Below are 20,537 nucleotides of genomic sequence, written 5' to 3'. Positions count from 1 at the left end.
TGGAAGAGTATAGTGGGATCTTCCTATCCTTACAAGGTATACATGCCTCTGTGCTGCCCATGATTATAATTCACCTTTTTGGCTGTCACATCATCTGCCTCATATTGAGTTTGCAGCTTACTAAAACCCCCATCTTTTTCAGAGTAACTGTACTCATTCCATGTCTTTCTTATTCTTGGGAAGTTGATTATTTTTTTGAATCTAATTTCAAGAGTTTCCACATATTCCTCTTGAATTTCCTTTTATGAAATTTAGCCTAGTGTTCTGCCTATCTGGATCTTGTTGGATCCTGTCGTGCAGTGTGTTAGCTATTCTTCCCAGCTTTATATCATTTACATTTGATGAGCCTGTTTCTGTACCTTTATCCAAGCTGTTGGTTAAAATGCTAAATAGACCAGAAGTCCCAGGGGATACTTCTGTTTAAGTACCACATTGTTATTGAGCCTTTAATAACTGTTCTTTGAATCCAGTCAGTCAACCAGTTTTTGACTATTATTATCTACTCCACATCTCTTGAATTTGTCCACAAAAATAATATGAGTCTTTATCAAAAGTTTTGCTAAGATTTAGGTAAACTATGTAGCTAATACATTTTCTTCATCTATAGTATTGTAATCCTGTTAAAAAAAGAAAAAAGGAAATGAGATTAGCATAACATCTTCTTGATGAAGACATGTTGGCTTTTTGTCACAGCTTTCCTTTCCCAACTATTTTTTTATCTAATCTCAGAGTTTTCCTACTAATGGAAGTAAAGCGTATTGGTCTCTGGTTTATAGACCATTCTCTTTTCCTTTTTTTTTTTTGTTAAGATGAGGACATTTGTCTTTCCAAAAATGAGAATCTCTGCGTTCTCTGTTGTCATTTAATTATATGTTAGGCACTCTAAGCAAAGGTTCTGTCCCTTTGATCCTCCATTTTCTTCCACTAAAGCTTGAAACAACACCAAAAAAAAATCCTTTATTGTTGTCCTTTGCTTCTCTCACTAGCTTTTGTTTACTCTGAACAGCATTCCTGATAATATTTTTATGAGATGATGCCACTCTCATATTCATCTCTTACTAACTTGTCTTCTATTTTCTGCACACTTTTATTGAAATCTAGGTTGGTAAATTCCTTGTTTGTTCACATTGGTTTCTTCAGACAAATCACATTTTTTTTTTCCTTACTGGAATTGTTCACCTGTATTATCTTGAGAATTTTTTTTTGGGGGGGGCCAGAATTACAAAACAAGTAGTGAAGGTCTGATCATATCAAACCCCTATTCTTCCAAAATAATAAATTCTAAGTGGCTCTTTATTATACCTCCAGGATCAAAAGTTAAAATCCTGTTTCATTTTTCAAGAACTTTATAACTTGGTTTCTTCCTGTCTTTCCAGTCTTCTTATACTTTATTCTCCTCCACATACTCTGCAGTCCAGCATGCTGTCCTTAGCTCTCTATACATGACACTCTCATCTCATTGGTCTTGAGTGTTTTCACTCCATTCCTGGAACTTTTTCTTTTTTATTTCTGTCACATGGCTTCCTGAAGTCTCAGCTTAAAGTTACACCTCTTGCAAGAACCCTTTTATTGTCCTTCTTAATGTTAGTACCTTTCTTCTGAGATTTTTGCCAATTTATTATGTATTTATCTTGTTTACGTGTTGTTTCCCTCATTAGACTGTGAGCTTCTTAAGAGCAAGGACAATTTTTTTTGCCTTCCTTTGTATCCCCAGCACTTAGCACAATACCTGGTATTGTAGATGCTTAATAAATGTTTGTTGACTTGAAGGGAATGTTGTGGATATAGTTTACCTAGATTTTGGCGAAGTTTTTGATAAAATATCTCATTGGTTTTGTGGAGAAGATGGAGAGATTATTAAGTATCTCCTATCCTTCCTGGGCTGACTTCCACTCAAATCATTTGTCCACATGGGATCCTACCTATTTTCCCTCCGAACCCTTTGAAATCTGCTTTTCCAAATTGTAGGGTACATGCCACGTTGATTTCACTCCATCCTCTATCACAATGATTTTACCTCTTTCTCTGTCACAAATTCTGGAGGGGAATACTTTCTTCCTTCCATTGTCCCCATAACTTCCACCCTGGAAAACATTTCTTTCCTATTTGTGAGAATCAGATCTAGAATAGAATTTCTCCTTGTTGGTTCCTCTTCCCATCTTTTGAAGGATTTGATTATCATGTAGGTAAATCAAGAAGTTAATATCTACTCTGTTTTTATCAGAGAGCTCAGCAGCAGATGTTTGGAAAATCTACAAGATGCCTTTGCAAGGCTTGTGATGTTTCCCAAAATTCTTATCTTTTTTCTCTTTCTGTTCAGGTTGTCTGTAGTATATTCAGTGACAACTAATTCACAGGGGGCACTCTAGATTGAGGAAATCAGGATAGCTCAAAAAATAGGTTGTAAAACAGTACTTTCTTTGCGTCCTCACTTAACATAATGTTGCATATAGCATGGCATTAGTATTCAGTGATTGTTGAGTGGATGAATACTTGGAATGAGCTTATTATTGAATATTTGTTTTTTCTAGCTTAAGAATTTTTGACAGTTAATTTGCAGTTTTTGCAATGTTTATATGGTAAAATTTATTTTTTTTCAGGCAGTTTCTCTTAGTGTTCAGCAAGGGGTATCTAACATAGTTCCTGGATCGGCACCTTCCAAATTACTTGTTTCACAAATTCCGCCTATGGCAGTTAAAGCTTCTCATCAGGTTTCTGTACAACCTGAAAAGAGTCGTCCCTCTTCCTCCTCATCCTCACAGCTCCAGGATATGAAAGTAACAAACAGAGATCCTCGTCTTAATCGGATTAGCCAACATTCTTCTCATAGTAAAGAGCAAAGTCATAGGAAAGACTTTCTAGTAAATACAGTGAATCAATCTGATATCAAGGCAAATAAATCTATACCTGCTGATAAACAAAACTCATCAAAGCAAGAAAAAAGTAAATCAAGTGAAAAAATCGCAAAGAAAGAACTTGACCAGTTAGATACTAAATCCAAATCTAAATCTCCTTCACCTTTGAAAAACAAATTTTCTCATACAAAAGATATAAAAAATCAGGAATCTGAAAGTAGTCGAGGAGTCCCTGACATGAGCAAAAGAGATCCCCGACTAAAAAAACACCTCCAGGATAAGCCTGATGGCAAAGACGATGACTCAAAAGACAAGAGAAAATCTTCAGAAAAGAAAGATAAAGAAGAGCATGTGAAGTCATCTGAACATAGGCTTACTGGAGGTCGAAACAAAATTATAAATGGCATTGTACAAAAACAGGATGCTGGTACTGAAGAATCAGAAAAACAAGGGACAAAAACAGGAAGATCAAGTACTAGAAAACGATCTCGATCACGATCTCCTAAGTCTCGGTCACCAATCACTCATTCTCCAAAAAGGAGAGATCGGCGCTCACCCAAACGAAGGCAGAGGAGCATTTCTCCTTCTACTTCTACACCTAAAACTGGAAAGCTACGCCAATCCGGAGCTAAGCAGTCACATGGAGAAGAATTTACACAAGCTTCTCGTGATGAAAGAAATTCTAATAAAAGAAGTGCTAAGCAGGACACAAGAGATCCTAGGAGAGTAAAAAAGACTCAAGAGGAGAGACCACAAGAAACTATAAATCAGCATTCTACAAAATCAGGATCTGAACCAAAGGAGAATGTAGAAAATTGGCAAAGCTCTAAGTCTACAAAAAGATGGAAATCTGGTTGGGAGGAAAATAAAAGGTAAGTTGTTATGCTTTGATTAGAAAGAAATGTACATAATGTATATGTTTCTAGAGTGATGTTTTTACTTTTATATACTTTTACACAATCAGAAGGCATTCCTTAATGTGTTATAGGCACTGTACTATATGTTGGGGATGCAAAGATGAAAGTCAAGTAGTCCCTGTCTTTGAGGAGGTTGGAAACATCATGGACATATATAGGCATATATAAAATAGTTTTAAGATAATTTTGGCAGTAAGACATTGCAGGGAGGGGATAAGGTGTGAGAAAGACCTCACTTCCAGAAGATACTTGAGCTGAGTCTTGAAGGAAGCCAGTAAAATGTAGGAGGGAAGAGTTGAAGAGGAGACTTATGCATTCTGGGAATAGAGGACAGCTAGAGCAAAGGCATGGAAAATGGAGGTGTGGAGAGTATCGTGTATGAAGAACAAGAGCAAGGAAAACTGTTTGGCTCAGTGTATGTCTAATGTTCAATAAGATTGGGCAGGTAGGATGGGGCAAGGTTATGAAGGGCTTTTAAATGTCAAACAGATGAGCTTATTTTTATACCTAGATCAAAGGATCCCTAAACGTAGGATTTTATTTATTTAAATTTTAGTGTTAACATGCTATATTTGTTTCAGCTTACAACAGGGTGAAGAGCATCAAGGACTTGGTAAATCACCTCATCTAAGGCATAGTAGAGAGAGTTGGGGAAGTGCTAAAGGAATTTTATCATCCCGGACCCCCAAACAGCAACATCGATTAAGTGTAGACGCCAATCTTCAGATTCCTAAAGAATTAACTTCTGCAAGCAAAAGAGAATTACTTAAAAAGGTAGCTATGATGATTCATTCCATAGTTATTATTTTTGATCTTTTGTTTTGAATTTTGTAAATCTTTTTCATTGAAACTACTTCATTTTCCTTTTTTTAAATTTTTCTGCAGGCAAATGATAGTTTAACATCTGGTGAAATTACACAGGATGAATTCCTTGTTGTTGTTCATCAGATTCGTCAGCTCTTTCAGTATCAAGAAGGAAAACATAGATGCAGTGTGTGGGATAGTCCTACAGAAGAAAATAAAGGTGGATTAAAAAAGAAACCTCTCTTATCTGATGCTGAATTAACATATTATGAGCATAAAGCTAAACTCAAAAGGACACAGGTTCAGCATTCGTTTCCGAGACTTGATCTCTTAGATCCTGATATTTTTGATTACCATTTGACTGATGCTTTGTTGTCTGGAATAGAGTGTGAACCATCCAAAAGTAAACATACAGGGAGGAGTAGTGGAGCACAGTTTGACAGAAAAGAACAATTTAGCGAAAGATCAAGGCGTCTTTCTCCCATATCTGGAAGCCGTACTTATGCGGAGAATCTTTCCCCCCATGATGGCCGAAGAAGGCATGAAGAGCAAGTCTCTGCTAAAGGTACAAAGTGTAAAATAAATTATGACTCTTGAAATTGCTTAGATGGTGATGAATTTTAGTGAAGAAATAATAGTTTGCGCATTAATAAATTGAGACGTTTATTGTTGATAAATATTTACTTAATTTTAGTGTCAACAATAAAGGGGTTTCTCAGGTGATTCGATGTGTAGGCAGATTTGAGGAAATGTAAATTTTCTTTTCTCTCTGCAGGTGTCCGAGAGGAGCAAAGGTCTCCATTCAGTGAGCGTTTTGCACTTAAGAGGCCTAGATATGAAGATTCAGATAAAACATTTGCAGACAGCCCAGCATCGAGATATTCAAGCCTCGATACAACAAATCAGAGACTTACAGCATTAGCTGAAGACAGACCATTATTTGATGGACCGTCTAGGCCATCTGTGGCAAGGGGAGATGGTCCAACTAAAATGATTTTTGAAGGACCTAATAAGCCAAACCCTAGAATTGATGGACCTCCAACACCAGCTTCTCTTCGTTTTGAAGGGTCACCAGGACAAATAGGGGGAGGGGGACCCATGAGGTTTGAAGGACCACAAGGTCAGCTAGGAGGTGGGTGTCCTTTGAGATTTGAAGGCCCCCAAGGACCAGGAGGGACTCCTTTGAGGTTTGAAGGGCCACTTGGACAGGCAGGAGGAGGCGGCTTAAGGTTTGAAGGAGCTACTGGTTTGAGGTTTGAAGGTCCCACAGGTAGTTTAAGGTTTGAGGGCCCAGGTGGCCAGTCAGTGGGTGGTCTTAGGTATGAAGGTCCCCGTGGTCAACCTGTGGGTGGTCTTAGGTTTGAAGGACCTCATGGTCAGCCTGTAGGTGCTCTAAGGTTTGAGAATCCCCGTGGTCAGCCTGTGGGTGGACTCAGATTTGAAGGGAGCCATGGTGCATCAGGAAGTGGAATTAGATTTGAGGGACCCCATGGTCAGCCAGGTGGTGGAATCAGATTTGAGGGCCCTTTGCTCCAGCAGGGTGGTGGTATGAGATTTGAGGGTCCACATGGCCAGTCAGTGGCAGGTCTGAGATTTGAAGGACAACATAATCAGCTTGGTGGAAGCCTTCGATTTGAAGGACCACATGGTCAGCCAGGGGTTGGGGTCAGATTTGAAGGACCTTTAGTCCAACAGGGAAGTGGAATGAGATTTGAGGGTCCTTCTGTACAAGGAGGTAGTATGAGATTTGAAGGACCTCTAGGCCAAGGTGGTCCAAGATTTGAGGGGTGTCATGCTTCAAGATTTGATGGTCAACCAGGGCAGCCATCTCTCTTGCCAAGATTTGATGGCTTGCATGGTCAGCCTGGCCCTAGATTTGAAAGAACTCCTGGTCAACAAGGCCCACAAAGGTTTGATGGGCCACCTGGTCAACAGGTACAACCAAGATTTGATACAGGGCCTCAAAGATTTGATGGTCCGCAGCACCAGCAAGCATCGAGATTTGATATTCCTCTTGGTCTTCAGGGTGCAAGGTTTGACAATCATCCCTCACAGAGGCTTGATGCAGTCTCTTTTAGTCAGACTGGCCCATATAATGACCCTCCTAACAGTGCATTTAATGCACCATCGCAAGGAATACAGTTCCAAAGACATGAGCAAATGTTTGATACACCTCAGGGACCAAATTTTAATGGACCACATGGCCCTGGAGCTCAAGGTTTCTCGAATCCACTTAATAGAGCATCTGGACATTATTTTGATGAAAAGAATCTTCAGGGTCCTCAGTTTGGAAACTTTAGTAATCTGCCAACACCCATTGCAGTAGGAAATATTCAGCCATCTCAACAGGTAAGTATTTAATTTTAATTGTTTTTCAGTTATATGGCATACAAATGAGTTAAAAAGATTTATACTTCCTCTCACAAAATACTAGGGAAGATGAAGGAAGAGACCAAAGTAAAAAAAAAAAATAATCTAAAACTTTGGTGTTGTCTTGAATTTATGGATCCCAAATTAAGGCTAAGGTTTGAGGAAACTTTCAGGAGAGTCATTGTGGCTGGGCTATTTCATTTTGACTTTGAATTTCCCTAGTTGCCTATATTTTGGGAAGGGATGGTTTCTGTGGTAGTGAAGTGGGAATAATGTTTTCTGAGGCTGATAACTTTTACCCTGACCTGAAGACAAGGTATTGCTTTTACACTACCAGAAGCTAGGAAGTTGGTACTCCTATTTTGTTGGGTGTTCAGATAAAATTCCTTACTATTTTGTGGGAACTTCAAATAAACCTCCTAATATACAGTAAAGTTCTGACAAACAAATAATCCTTGTATGATTTTTAGAATCTTTATCTTCCAAGGAACTCATTAGCTTGTTAATTTTTAAAAATTAGGACAGTAATAATTTTCAGTACTCTTATTTTTGTTCTTGTTAATCCTAACAATCCACTCTAGATAAAGTTAACCCATCAAATTTTGTGTCTACCTACCAAAGACAGCCCTGTTTTTAATCATCCCCAGTTTTCTATTATCTCCTACATCATAGATACTCCAGCATATGTACTTAGGGATTTCAGTCTAATTAGTTGAAGTAATTTCTTTTAAACTCAGTAGAATTTGTCATATTCTCAAAATTCTCTAAATAATAAGAACTTACTAAGGGGCCTATTGTTAATCAGAGTGATTATTCTGCTATGCTCTGGTTAATAATTTCTAAAAACCCTTTCATCAGAGGATAGAGGCCTGTTATTATGGAAAAATATTTAAAATAATCAAGAGTTTTCAAATACTTTAGACATAGCTTTTATTTGCATAATACAAATACATATTAAAGTACAAAGCAGTCTTTTCTGTTCATTAAAAACCCTAATTTGCTATTTGTGATTTGAATGAAGGAATTTTGTTTGCTCTTACAAGTTCTTTAAAATACAACTTAACAGTTCTTTGTGAAAATGCTAGAATTTGAAATTGAGCTGTTTTATTCTGCTTTAATCTGAAAATCTTGAGGGTTTTTTTAATATGCTGAATAAGAACATAATCATAGGCTTGATGCATCCATACATAGTTTGTATATATTCATATTTGACATAAGAGCAATCAGGTATTTTTCTGAATTGCCCTGCTTCCTTTTTTGTTAGCATTTTGTTTAATTAAGTGCCTTCCTTTCAATTTTATTTTTATTCTCAGTCCCATAATTTTCCTACCTGTCTATAGATTTAAATGGAGAGAGAACCTCATGTTTTAGTTTCTAGAAAGAAGACATAATAAGTAAGGTAGGGTAGCATGATGGAAAGCACTGCATGTGGAGACAAAAGGACCTAGGTATGAATTCTGGTTCTCATCACCTGCATAACTTTGAGCATTTCATTCTTCCTGGCCTCATCTGTAAATGGAGGTAGTTGGTATAGATAATCTCTAAAGTTTTTCTAGCTCTTAGTCCAATGATCGTATAAAATGGAGGGGGGGAACTACTCTGGTTCTCTCAGACTTCATGTTAATATTTCAGTGCTATTTATTCCGTGGTTGCTGATCTCTCTCTCTCCATGTGCAATTGATCTGGATGGTATTTTAATTATTTGCAGTATATTTCATTTTTTAGAGAACGTTTAATCTGGTTGAACTCCTGTTTCTCATTACAGCATGGCAATAATTAATTATTGTATAATTTTAATTGAAATGATGGTGTCTATGCCTATGTCCTAACCATTTCTAAGATAATTTTTTCTTAGGGAACTGTTAAAACAGGTAGCATTTAATTCCAGTACAAGAAAATTTTTTTAAAAATATTCATGAATGTCCTCCGTACAACAAAGCAGTTTATTTTGTTAGTCTAATTTTAATGAATTCCCTATAGGAAATGAACCAGTTGAAAGTGATACCTCAAGTTTTACAATAGGAAAAACTGAGCTGATTTTTTTTTTTAATTGTTCAGCTTTCTTGAAAACAGAAGTCTTCCAATTCAAGCTCACAAAAATTCTACCTAAATCTAAATCCCAAATCATTTGCCAATATCGATCATGTCAGCTCTTACTTTCCCTTAATTTTTTATTTTTATTCCTAACTCACCATAGAGAAGTTGGTTAATCTTATTTCCTTTCTCTGGACCATTCAAAATAGGGATGTGATTTCTTTTTGTTGTTTACTCATTAACAAAATGTAAACAACAGGATTTGGACATTTCAGTGAATTAGTTAAATTAGGATTTTATCAATAATCTCAAGATTTAATTCTTGTAGACTTCTTTGTAAGGACCCATTTTAAGGTACATTCAGAAATTCTTCTTTGTCTGTTCCTATGCTTAGTCACTGGTGGGGAGGGTAAGTTGAAAAGACACATTTCCTTCCTTTGACATTGAAGAGAATTTTATGATCACCCTCTCCTCTGTATGCTCAAAAAGCATGCTGTAATGGGAAGAAATTGTTAATAAACCTTCATCTTTATCAGGGTCATGTCTGGTAATTTAGTGTCTCCCAAGGCTCTTACCTGGGTGCTCTTGTTACTTAATCTCCTGCTACTATGGATTCACATATCTTTGTGAAAGTGATTCTCAGACAAATTTATCCACCCTGACCTCAAGATTAATATCTCCTAGTAGACACCTCAAGTTGGATATCCTGTAGATATCTTAAACTAAACATGCTGACAAATCTGAATTTGTCTTTCACTCCAAACTTTCCCTGTTTCTCTCCTGGGTACCAGTATTCTTCCAATCACCCAGGCTTAAAACCTAGGTGTTACTAAGTACTCTGTCTCTCATCTCCATATTTAATCACTTGCTAAGTCCTATAGTTTCTACATTCATAACCTCTGTTACATGTCCCCTGTCTCTCTTAACCCTGCTACCACCTTGGTGTAGACTGATGCTTTTTTTACCTAATCCCTTGTGATCATAGTAGTTTTCTGTTTCATCTCTCTCCCTCAGATCTTCTTACTCCAGTGCATTCTTCATTCAGCTGTTCAGTTTATCTTCATAAAGTTCACATCAGACTTACGTTGGACTTGAGTATCAGCTTCTCTCTCTCTCTACCCCTTCCCCCATTCAGTAAATTCCAGTTGCTCCCTATTATCTCTGTGATCAAATACCTCTTCCTACCTTTCCTCATTTCTATTCCTCATTCCCTTGAACATACCCTGTGATCTAGTGATACTGGTCTCTATGCTGCTACTGCTGCAAGACACTCTACCTTCCCAGATTTCACTGGCTTGTTCCCATGCCTGGAATGCCTGCCTTCCTCATGTCCATTTCCTGGCTTCATGTCCCATCTAAAATTCCACCTTCTACAAGAAGTCTTTCCCAAGACTAGTGTCTTCCATTTTTTGATTATTTACAAGTTTTCGTGTATATTTTCTACTTAAACATAGTTGTTTCCATGTTCTCTTCCTCTTGTAGCATATGCACTTGAAAGTAGGGGCAAGTTTTAGTTTTTCTTTTCTCCCCAACCCTTACCAAAGTGCCTGGCTCATAGAAGATACTTAATAATTTTTGTTGACCACTTGAAAGAAGTGAAGTTGTCTTGACAGCTAAGCCATATTTAAATTATTTTAAAATAATTTTGAAGACTGTTTTGCTATTTCTGATTCCTTATAAAAGAGAAAGATCTTTTCATTTTAATAAGTTGTTTTAATTCTCAGAAGTGATGTCCATGCCACTTGACAGGTATTGTTTAGATGAGATGTTATCTAAAATTTTCTTACATGTTTCTTTATACTTTTCACTTGCTTTAACTTTGAATGATGGTATGTGTATGTATGTATGTATATATGATTAAGTTTAATGTAGTTCAGTGTTAATTTTATTCATATACTTAAGAACCAACTATATTTATTTATGTCCAGAGGTCAGACCTATAAAGACTGGTTTAGTGGCAGTCTTACTAGGAGATCTTTGGTTACTTTCAGTCTTAAAACTTTCCTTAGATGGTCTCCAAAATGGATTGTTCTAATACTGAATTGTTTTCTTTTGTGAGTTACTTTGTAATTAGATTTCTGCATAAGAGTAGAAAAAGAATTAAATGTTGTTATTGCAACTTAATTTTAATCGTATTTGAAAACGTTAATTAAATTTGAAAAATATATTTTCTTGATTTCCATCAAAACTGTTCTGTTATATCTATAATGCTGTTTCTTTTCTCATTTGCATTTATTTCATGGTTATATGCTGTCATTTGCCCCCAAGTAAGTTGAGATGTGTTGAGATGAAATTGTCATGGAGCAAGCATATTTTAAAAATTTATGTGAATTAAATATTGAAATTTTTACATGTAGAATTGGTACACATGTTTACAAAATATATTCTTTTAAAGGTTCTCTCTGGTGTTAATCAACCTGTAGCTTTTGGACAAGGACAACAATTTTTACCAGTTCATCCACAAAATCCTGGTACTTTTGTTCAGAATCCAGCAGGTATGTACTTCGAAAAATTGAGTCCTGGTATTTTTCAAATTGTAGTATTTGCCTTGTTGATTAGTGAATTTTTTTAGATTTCTGAAAATGATGGTGTTTTTAATGGAGCATATTTTGTTTTAGGGAATTCTTATCTAATACATATCCAAGTCATATATAAACATTTGCTTTTTTGTTTGAACACTCAGCTTGCCTTATTCATGGCCATTCATTTATACTTTATAGACAGAGATGATTAGTAATTAATTCTCTTCTGTGGTATGCTCCAAGAAGAGGGGAGGGATGTTGAGAAGAGTGAGTATATTTGAGGTAGAATTACATAAATAATAAATCACATTATAATCTCTAATAGTCAATCAGTAAACATTTGTTAAGCATTTACTATGTTCCAGGCACTTTGCTAAGTACTGGGGATACAAAAAGAGGCAAAAGATAATCCCTGCCCTCATGAGTTCACAATCTAATGGGGACAACAACAAGCAAACAAATAATGTACAAAGAAGCTATAGGTTTTATGTATAGTTTGTAACAGATATATTGGTTGTATTTGTATGTTATACTATAGCTTGTAGGAGATATATAATTTTTAACAGCGATAAAATAAAATTCATAATATGAGTGCCTTTTGTGGTAGGTACTAAATAGACTATATAATTGGTATCCCTGTCTAGTTGATCTAATAATACATTTATCCTAGTATGGACTGATCAGAAAGATCCATAACTTGTTTTAGAATTGAATGAGGAGGATTCCTATAATTTAAAATTTTGGTATGTAACAAAAGGGAGCAAATAAAAATTTCCAGAACTAAGAATTGGCCAACATAGCCAGTTAGTTAACAAAGCAGTTGTTTTGGTTCTGAATTATCCATAAAAGAACATCGTCAGAAGTACATCACACTGTAGTAAGATATTTGAATTAATTACATATTGTGGGAACGTCTGAAGTCTCTGAAGTGACTTTGAGCAATTTTAACCAAACTCTATTTTGTGTTTCTGGTTCATTAAATGTACTCTCTGAAGCAGTCATTGGAATTACATAAAGTTCAAAAGCATTTTGCCATTCTCACAAATTATCTCACAACAACTTGGTGCGATACTCTGGGGAATTATGTTCAGGAAATTGGAGTTCACAGAGGTTAAATGACTTGCCCAAGGTTACACAGTACAAATATCACAAGTCTTCTGACTTTTAGTCCTATGTTTATAATATATAGAAATGAGTTCTAAACATTTGATCAGATACAGTATAAACAAGGAGAATAGTTGTCCATGTCGATTCTTTCCTCTTGAAGTTTTAGGAATGAAGAGAATTGTGTTACTAATGAATTTCCTTGGAAAGGATTAATGGTGGTGAGATATGGCAATAGAGGCTGTACCTACTATCTAAAAACATAGGACAGGGGTTCTCAACCAATCATAGTTAGCTTTTTCATTTTTAAGGCTTTCTCTATCTCCTGTTCATTTCTGGCAAAGTAATGCAATCAAGCGTTTTTATAGAAGGATAGATAGTAAATCTGACTTCATTGTTTTTAGTATTTAAGTTAGTAGTTGGAAGCATGTTTCTTTTGGAGGGAGAAGTAAATGTAGATCTCTTCTTGTGGACTGTTGAATAGTATGTCTCACGGATTCATTAACTTCTCACCTCATTGTTATTAATTGTTTGGAACGGGAGTGGAAAGGCTGATTGATAGTAGTAACCATAACATACCCCCAAGGAGAGGTGGTCTATCTACTCTGCTCCTCCTTGGATGTTTTATCAAACAAAAAGAAAGCATTTTAATAAGAATTTAATAGATTTTACCTTTGGAAGTTACTTTAAAGTGCACTTTTTTTTTTTTCAATTTTAAAGGTGCTCTTCCAAGAGCATATCCTGATAATCATCTCAGCCAGGTCGATGTGAATGAACTCTTCTCTAAACTGCTAAAAACAGGAATACTTAAATTATCCCAGCCTGATTCAGCAACAACTCGTAAGTACACTTTGGTATTCTGATAACACAAAGCTTCCTTGAATTGCGAATTAAGATTTATGTCTCTTAGTTCTTAGATAAAATCTTAGCGTTTAGGAGCAGAGGATATTAAACTTTATATGTAATTTTTCATGCTATATGAATTTATTATGATTTTCAAAAATTAATGCAATTCGTTTGAGTATTTTTCAAACTAGATTTTTTTCAAAACTTGATTTGTTGACCATTGTTATCATTAGAAAAAAATAGCACTTTAAATTATGACATACCAGTTCATACTTTTATTAACATTTGCATACTGATGATATACAAAGTTGTAGGCTTGTAGTGGTCTTCTTTATACCTTTGACATTTGAGTTCTCCCTGTAAGGAATCCATTGAAATGTTTTCAGAATGCATTAAGAAATGTGTTATGTTATTTTTAAATTAAAGAAGTAAATGAAGTCGCTACACAGCCTCCCCCTGAGGAAGAAGAAGAAGATCAAAGTGAAGATCAAGATGTTCCTGACCTCACTAATTTCACAGTTGAAGAATTGAAACAGTATGTATGCTAATGATACAGCCCATATTAGTTTGAACTCTTGGCTTGAAAAAAGTTATGTCAAAGGCACCACTTTTATTGTATTCCAGAAACAATTGCATTTTTAAGTCATCTTAAATCTATTCTCTTTTTTATTAATGATTATTGTTACCCTGTTTGAAAATTCAGTTGATAATGTTCCCTACTATAGATGGCATGATAGGATTATATGTACTGTTTATATGTACTGGCTTTTAGACCAAGGTTTCCCCTTTGTATTGCTATTTTGTCCCTTCCTGGTTTCAAGTCAGTGGTGCTGATAGGATTCATGCTTATAAATGGGTTGGGGACTGCTGGTATTAATGATAAATGTTAGGTAGTAGTATCAGCAGTCCTCAAACCTATGTAAGTATGAATCCTATCAGCACCACTGACTTGAAATCAGGATATTTTCATTATAGTAGACCTCTTTCAGGTTGTAGCTTGATTACTGAAATCTTCAGAAGTTCCCTGTAATTAAGTCATAGCCATTGGGACCCACTCTGTTGTCTGTTGGCTTGACTTTGCTCTCAGTCTAAGAATAGCCTAACTGTTGTCTTATTAGCTGGCAGGTGGTGAACTATTTTTAATCTGGAGTTTTAGAACAGGCTCACAGCCAAAGGAGAGGAGACCCTACAGTAGAACATTTGCCTAAGTTTGTTTTTAATCCAACATGTACTGTCAGAGTGATGTATTAAAACTATCAGGAGACTATAGTGAGACTATATAGAGACTATTTGGGAAACATGCTCTGAGGGTCCCATAGTAGAGATGGCAGATTTAATTCAGTCAACTTGGGTTCAAATCATTCTCAGATACTTTCTAGCATTTCCCAGAGGAGCTTCCTCATCTATAAAATTCCCTACTGCACAGGGTTAGCAAATTTTAAAGCATTGTATGAATTTGAGTTATTTATGTGGACTATTCCAGAATGAAAGCCATCCATGCCATTCTAGAAATCCACTCATCCTACTGGAGGCCTTCCTCTGAAGCTTAACATTTTGTGTGTACCAATGCAGGGTACACATCAGGGCTTTTCATTTCTCTCCACTAATCTATGACTGGTTAACCTCTTTTGGACTTCTGTTGCCATTTCTTACATAAGTCATCACTGGCAATATGTGGTGGCCTTTTCTCACCATTCATCTTTCTGTTGCCATCATTATTATAATGTTGAAGAAGCTGACTATTTTATAATTTATTACATTTTAAATATGAAAATCAAATTATTGTAATTATTTAAGCACCTTACAAAAACTATAAAGTACCTTTTTTTCAATAGGCGTTATGATAGTGTTATAAATCGACTGTATACTGGTATCCAGTGTTATTCTTGTGGAATGAGGTTTACAACATCACAGACTGATGTCTATGCAGACCATTTGGACTGGCACTACCGACAAAATAGAACTGAAAAGGATGTTAGCAGAAAAGTTACTCATAGGAGGTGGTACTACAGTCTGACAGTAAGTAATCTATATATGCTATAGTATATTTTTTATTTTTGCTGTAGCATTCAAATGAATGGCTTTATTTTTTGTTTTCTTCTTTGGGAATGAATGTGGCTATATATATATATAAAAAGATGAATAAGTAAGCTCCTTAAAGGTGGGAATGGGAAATATTTTTGATTTTTGTCTTTATGATTCTATTGCTTACTTAGCACAGAGTTGCTTAATCAGAGTTTATTAAAGTGCATACTATTGTTTTTTGAAGTTACCTATATATCATTTGTTAATATTCTGAATAGGATTTATGATCCTATGTATAAACATTTAGACAAACAGACCTTAATTCTTGTATTTTGAAATAGATTTTTTAAAAATTGGAGCTGAAAAGGTAACTGTGAGATCATATAGGCCAAGAGTTTTTTAACTTTTTTTGTGTCAAGCAACCCTTTGGAAATCTGGTGAAGTTTTATAAGTATAACTAATAGAAACACTAAACTGGTATCCTGAAACACATAAAATTACAAAGGAAACCAATCATATTGAAATACCTCTGTCAGATTACTTTGAAAAGTTCAAGACTGGGTTAAGAACCCCTAATTTATAACTCCCTTATGTCCCAGATAGGAAAATATAATTTAGAGAAATGCAACAACTTGCCCAAAACTAATAGGTTGAGTTAGTGGCAGAGCTGAGACTGGAATTCTGAATCTTTTTATCCTCTCCTTTGGACACTGGGCTGAAGAAAGAAGCATGGCATAGTGAAAACAACAGTGTCGGATTGGAGCCAAGAGACTTGGGTTCTGGTTTTAGTTCTATTGCCACCTGGCTAGGTACATAATCTATCTAGGCCTGAGTTTCATCATCTTTAAGGAGACTGTAAATGAGATGGTCTCAGTTCTGTTCTGTGAACTATACTGTGATTCTATACTTTCAAAACTGCATAATATAACATGACATTTTTTTTTTACATTAAATGGGTATTTTTCTAGAACTAGAATAAAATTACTGATATTCAAAGAATTTTTTGTTCAGCCTTTCTGGTATGCAGCCATTTTGAGAGCTCAAGGATTGACATGATTTTAGAATAGTTTTACTAGCTAAGTTTATATACTTGGTGAAAAAAACAATTGTTCTCTTTTGGTCAAAAATTTTTTTGTGCTAGGGTCAAAGATTTCTCAGCAAATGTGGACAACCTTCAGGAGATGAAACTCTTTGAATTTTGCTAGACATGTTCCCAAAGCTTATCCCACTGGTTTGAACCTCCTAGAGGAAAGCTTTAGGAACCCTGGCTTATTACCTTGATCTGATGCTGTAAGGCAGTTGTGTCAAACTTGAATAGAAACACTAACCTGTACCTATGGATCCCTGCAGGCCATATAGTGACATAGGTTTAAAATATCTATGTTTCTTTATTCATTTTGTTAAATGTTTCCCAGTTACATTTTACTCTGGTTCTTCTGTAAGACATCAAGACTAAATTCTTCTTCCCCTTAGATATGCTTCTACTACTTGAGTTTCATACACATCCTCCCCTACCCCCATTCTTCCTTTTGAACTTCTTTTTGGCTAATATTCTATTTTTTAAAGGGTGCAGACAAAACATACATAAAATGTTTAGCACTAAATGGAAAAAAAAATATTGTAATGAAGAGTTTATGGTAATATTCTTCTTTTAAGGACTGGATAGAATTTGAGGAAATAGCTGATTTGGAGGAACGTGCGAAGAGCCAGTTCTTTGAAAAGGTACATGAAGAGGTTGTATTGAAAACCCAAGAAGCAGCTAAAGAAAAGGAGTTCCAGAGTGTCCCTGCTGGACCAGCAGGGTTAGTAGAGGTAAGGGAAGTGTATATGAAAATTTTTACTTTTGAATTTACATTGCATTTAGTAAAAGTAGGAGTAATGTAATCTCTGATTAATTCTAATGCAAATCTACTTTTACTTTGTAATTATTAGGAATTTTTTTTAACTTCAAAGAAGATTCTTATCTGGTATATTTTTGTGAAAAAAAGAAACAATAGTTTTGTAAAAATTAAAATTTAAAATATAAATTTTCTTAATGATATTTATAGAACTGTTAAATTCCTTCCTTCTTACACTTAGTGAAATTTTGACAGTGATATTTAGCAACTAGCATATTATCTTTATTTGATTTGTCCTGTTTTCCAGAGTTGTGAAATATGTCAGGAACAATTTGAACAATACTGGGATGAAGAGGAAGAGGAATGGCATCTTAAAAATGCTATCCGAGTAGATGGAAAGGTAATTTTGGATTCTTTTCATATTACATACACCGAAAATGTTTGGAGTTGTTATTTTTTGGTTTTTGGAAATGTAAGGCTTGTAATTAATATTTTAAAAATCAGACTGGCAAAAATCAGCTTCAATTTTTAGATTTCATTATCATGTAACTCATCTTAGGTTTAAAGTGCTGGTAACTGTAAGAGTTTATATTATGAATGAGAAGAAAAATAATTCAGTTTTTTAGTTACTTGGTAATTGAAAGACTTAAAAAAAAATTGTAGGCATAATTTCTGGCCCAGATTGTTTTCAACTGAAATAAATGTTCTTGTGAAGAAAATAAACATTGTAGATTAACTTGTCTTTTTTCTTGCTTCAGATTTACCATCCATCATGTTATGAAGATTATCAAAATGTAAGTTTTTTTGTATTTGATTTGGTTGTGCTTATATATTAACTTATCATAAGTCAGATGCATGTTAAAATTTTTCTCTTAAAGAGTTTTTTCCCTAATGATATTTTCCCCCAAGACTATTTATGAGAATGATTGGTAGAACTGGATAAGAAAGTTCAGTGGTAAATTAGATTTGGAGATTTGGATACTAGTAAAGATTTTCTCCCCCTAGTCTTTATCTTTAGCATTTTGTTGACTTAAATGCTGATGCCATATTATGAAAGAAGAGAGAAACAAGGGTGGAGTTGAGAGATTGATAGGGAACAGGTTGTTATTTAGAGTTTTCTTTTTTTAATTTTTCGATTTTGTTCAAATAATCATGTAGAGTATGAAACATGAGATTGATCACTTTCACTTGAGAGTGAAAGTCCTAATTTGCCATATGTGGTTTTAAAAAAAGGTGTTGAAGAGACAAACATAAATGAAGCATCCCGTAGCTAATTATTTCTACTGAAGGTCACCATTTTTCTTTCCCCATCTCTTCCTGTTTCTGATGGCATTTTTTCTTAGTCATTAAGTTTGAAACCTGAGTCATTTTTCTCATTCTCTACACCCATTAAGTCCTTAAATTCTATTGATTTCTCTTCTTACCTTCTGTCACTTTAATGGTAATTAAAGAGCTAGTGTAGATCAAGAATAATAGGTTGAGGTTTCAGGAGATCTTGGTTTTTCATTCTTATTTTTGTGTGATTTGGAGCCAACTTAGAACGTATCTGGGTTTTGGTTTCCTCATATTTAAAATGTAGAGTCTTTTCCAGTTCTTAAAAGTTTGAGACTTATGATAGCTTTTTAACTGATCCTTCTACTCTCTAGTCTGTTTCTCTTTCCCTCCATCCTACACATTACTATTGGTAGATGTTCCCCATCACCCTAAGTCTCAACTCCCTTTAGCACTTCAGGTCACAGGAAGTGATGGAAAGAATATTGGCTTTGGAGAGGCCTGTGACTTGGGTTCAAATCCTGCCTCTGCCACTTCTGTGAACCTGGAGCCTGTCACTTTACTTTTTTAGGCCTCAGTTTCCTTAAGTCTGGTAATAAATCTGCATTTTCAGTCTTTACTTCCCCTGCCCTAATATCCTATGTCCCAGCTTTCTGGTGTTTGGAATGTACTCTTGTACACTGAAATTTGATGAAATTTTACCCCTTTTTCCTAGGTCCAACTCAAATGCAACTTTATCCACAAAGCTTAAAATGAGTATGTCTAGGTTAAGGAATATTTATCTTCCCTAGTAAATGAAAATCTTGAGGATATTCTTAACCAGCTTGGGTTTTTTGTTGTTTTGTGTTTTTTTTTGCTGTTGTTGTTCACTCTGTAACCCTTGCTGTAATTCTTGTTATTCAGTTCTGTCTGATTCTTAATGATTCCATTTGGGGTTTTCCTGATAGAGATATTGGAATGGTTCCAGTTTACTTCCAGCTTCAGCTTACTCATTTTTCAAAGATGAGGAAACTGGGACAAACAGGATTAAGTGACTTGCCCAGGGTTTCACAGCTTTTATTAGCTGTGTAATGTCTGAGGCCAGATTTGAACTCAGAAAGATGGCTCTTCCTGGCTTCAGGCTGTATCCTCTGTGCTACCTAGCTACCCTGCTGTAGTTCTTACTGTACTTATTGATCACACTTTTGTGAGGACCTGGGCAAGGCATTCCTTGCTACATTTTATTTTTGTAACATTCTGTTACTTTTTTTCTATCACTATAAATTAGATATGTAGAAGATTTGATAGCATTGTATAGTTTATAAACTTTATTAATAGTTGGGTTATACTCTTACTTTTGTAGACATCTTCATTTGATTGTACACCATCTCCCAGCAAGACACCTGTTGAAAATCCTTTGAATGTTATGTTGAACATTGTCAAAAAAGAATTGCAGGAACCTTGTGACAGTTCCAAAGTTAAAGAAGAACCAGTTGATGTCCCATCAGCTTCTACAGATGAGAGCATAACTACATCTACTGAAATTAAAACAGAACCTGATACAGTTGAGTCAGTTTAAATAAAATGAGAGGTATGTTTTTCTTTAAAAAAAAAAAAAGGAGCTGCTGTGTTAGTTGAATCTAGGTGAAGAATTTTTATATATGTGTATATATATATACATATATGTATATGTAAGTATATATATATATAAATTAGCTGAGGCAGGGTCCTTAGCTATCATTTGGTTAATAAATACATTTTAGTATTTGCATTTCCTACTGCCTGCACAGTTTCAGGTGCTCGTTGTGTGAAAGTTCTGTAGATGCGTGCAAATTTAACAAAATGAAATTGTATGTGTAAAATATGTACAATTTTCACTTGTGGAACTGTAAATTATAAATAAAAATATTTTTGCTATCCATGGAGTGTAATGTTTATGCACACCATCAAATAAAGACAGTGTTTCTGTAC

The 20,537-nt window shown here is 35.1% G+C and overlaps 1 protein-coding gene across 1 annotated transcript in view; it reads left to right on the top strand.

Moving 5' to 3' along the window:
* Positions 1–20,537, top strand: part of PCF11 (PCF11 cleavage and polyadenylation factor subunit) — a 29,906-nt gene extending 9,369 nt beyond the window's left edge. Inside the window, exons 5-16 of the mRNA XM_072610705.1 lie at positions 2,601–3,727; positions 4,354–4,546; positions 4,658–5,141; positions 5,352–6,925; positions 11,376–11,475; positions 13,327–13,446; positions 13,879–13,987; positions 15,288–15,471; positions 17,134–17,289; positions 17,623–17,715; positions 18,074–18,109; positions 19,930–20,537. Of these exons, the coding sequence (XP_072466806.1) occupies positions 2,601–3,727; positions 4,354–4,546; positions 4,658–5,141; positions 5,352–6,925; positions 11,376–11,475; positions 13,327–13,446; positions 13,879–13,987; positions 15,288–15,471; positions 17,134–17,289; positions 17,623–17,715; positions 18,074–18,109; positions 19,930–20,145 (4,392 nt within the window). The 3' untranslated portion in view covers positions 20,146–20,537. The remainder of the gene's footprint in view (positions 1–2,600; positions 3,728–4,353; positions 4,547–4,657; positions 5,142–5,351; positions 6,926–11,375; positions 11,476–13,326; positions 13,447–13,878; positions 13,988–15,287; positions 15,472–17,133; positions 17,290–17,622; positions 17,716–18,073; positions 18,110–19,929) is intronic.

Source organism: Notamacropus eugenii, chromosome 5 (assembly GCF_028372415.1).
Source record: "Notamacropus eugenii isolate mMacEug1 chromosome 5, mMacEug1.pri_v2, whole genome shotgun sequence".
Classification (NCBI taxonomy): domain Eukaryota; kingdom Metazoa; phylum Chordata; class Mammalia; order Diprotodontia; family Macropodidae; genus Notamacropus; species Notamacropus eugenii.
The sequence above is the reverse complement of the archived record's forward strand: the minus strand, read 5'-3'. Positions and strand labels throughout refer to the sequence as shown.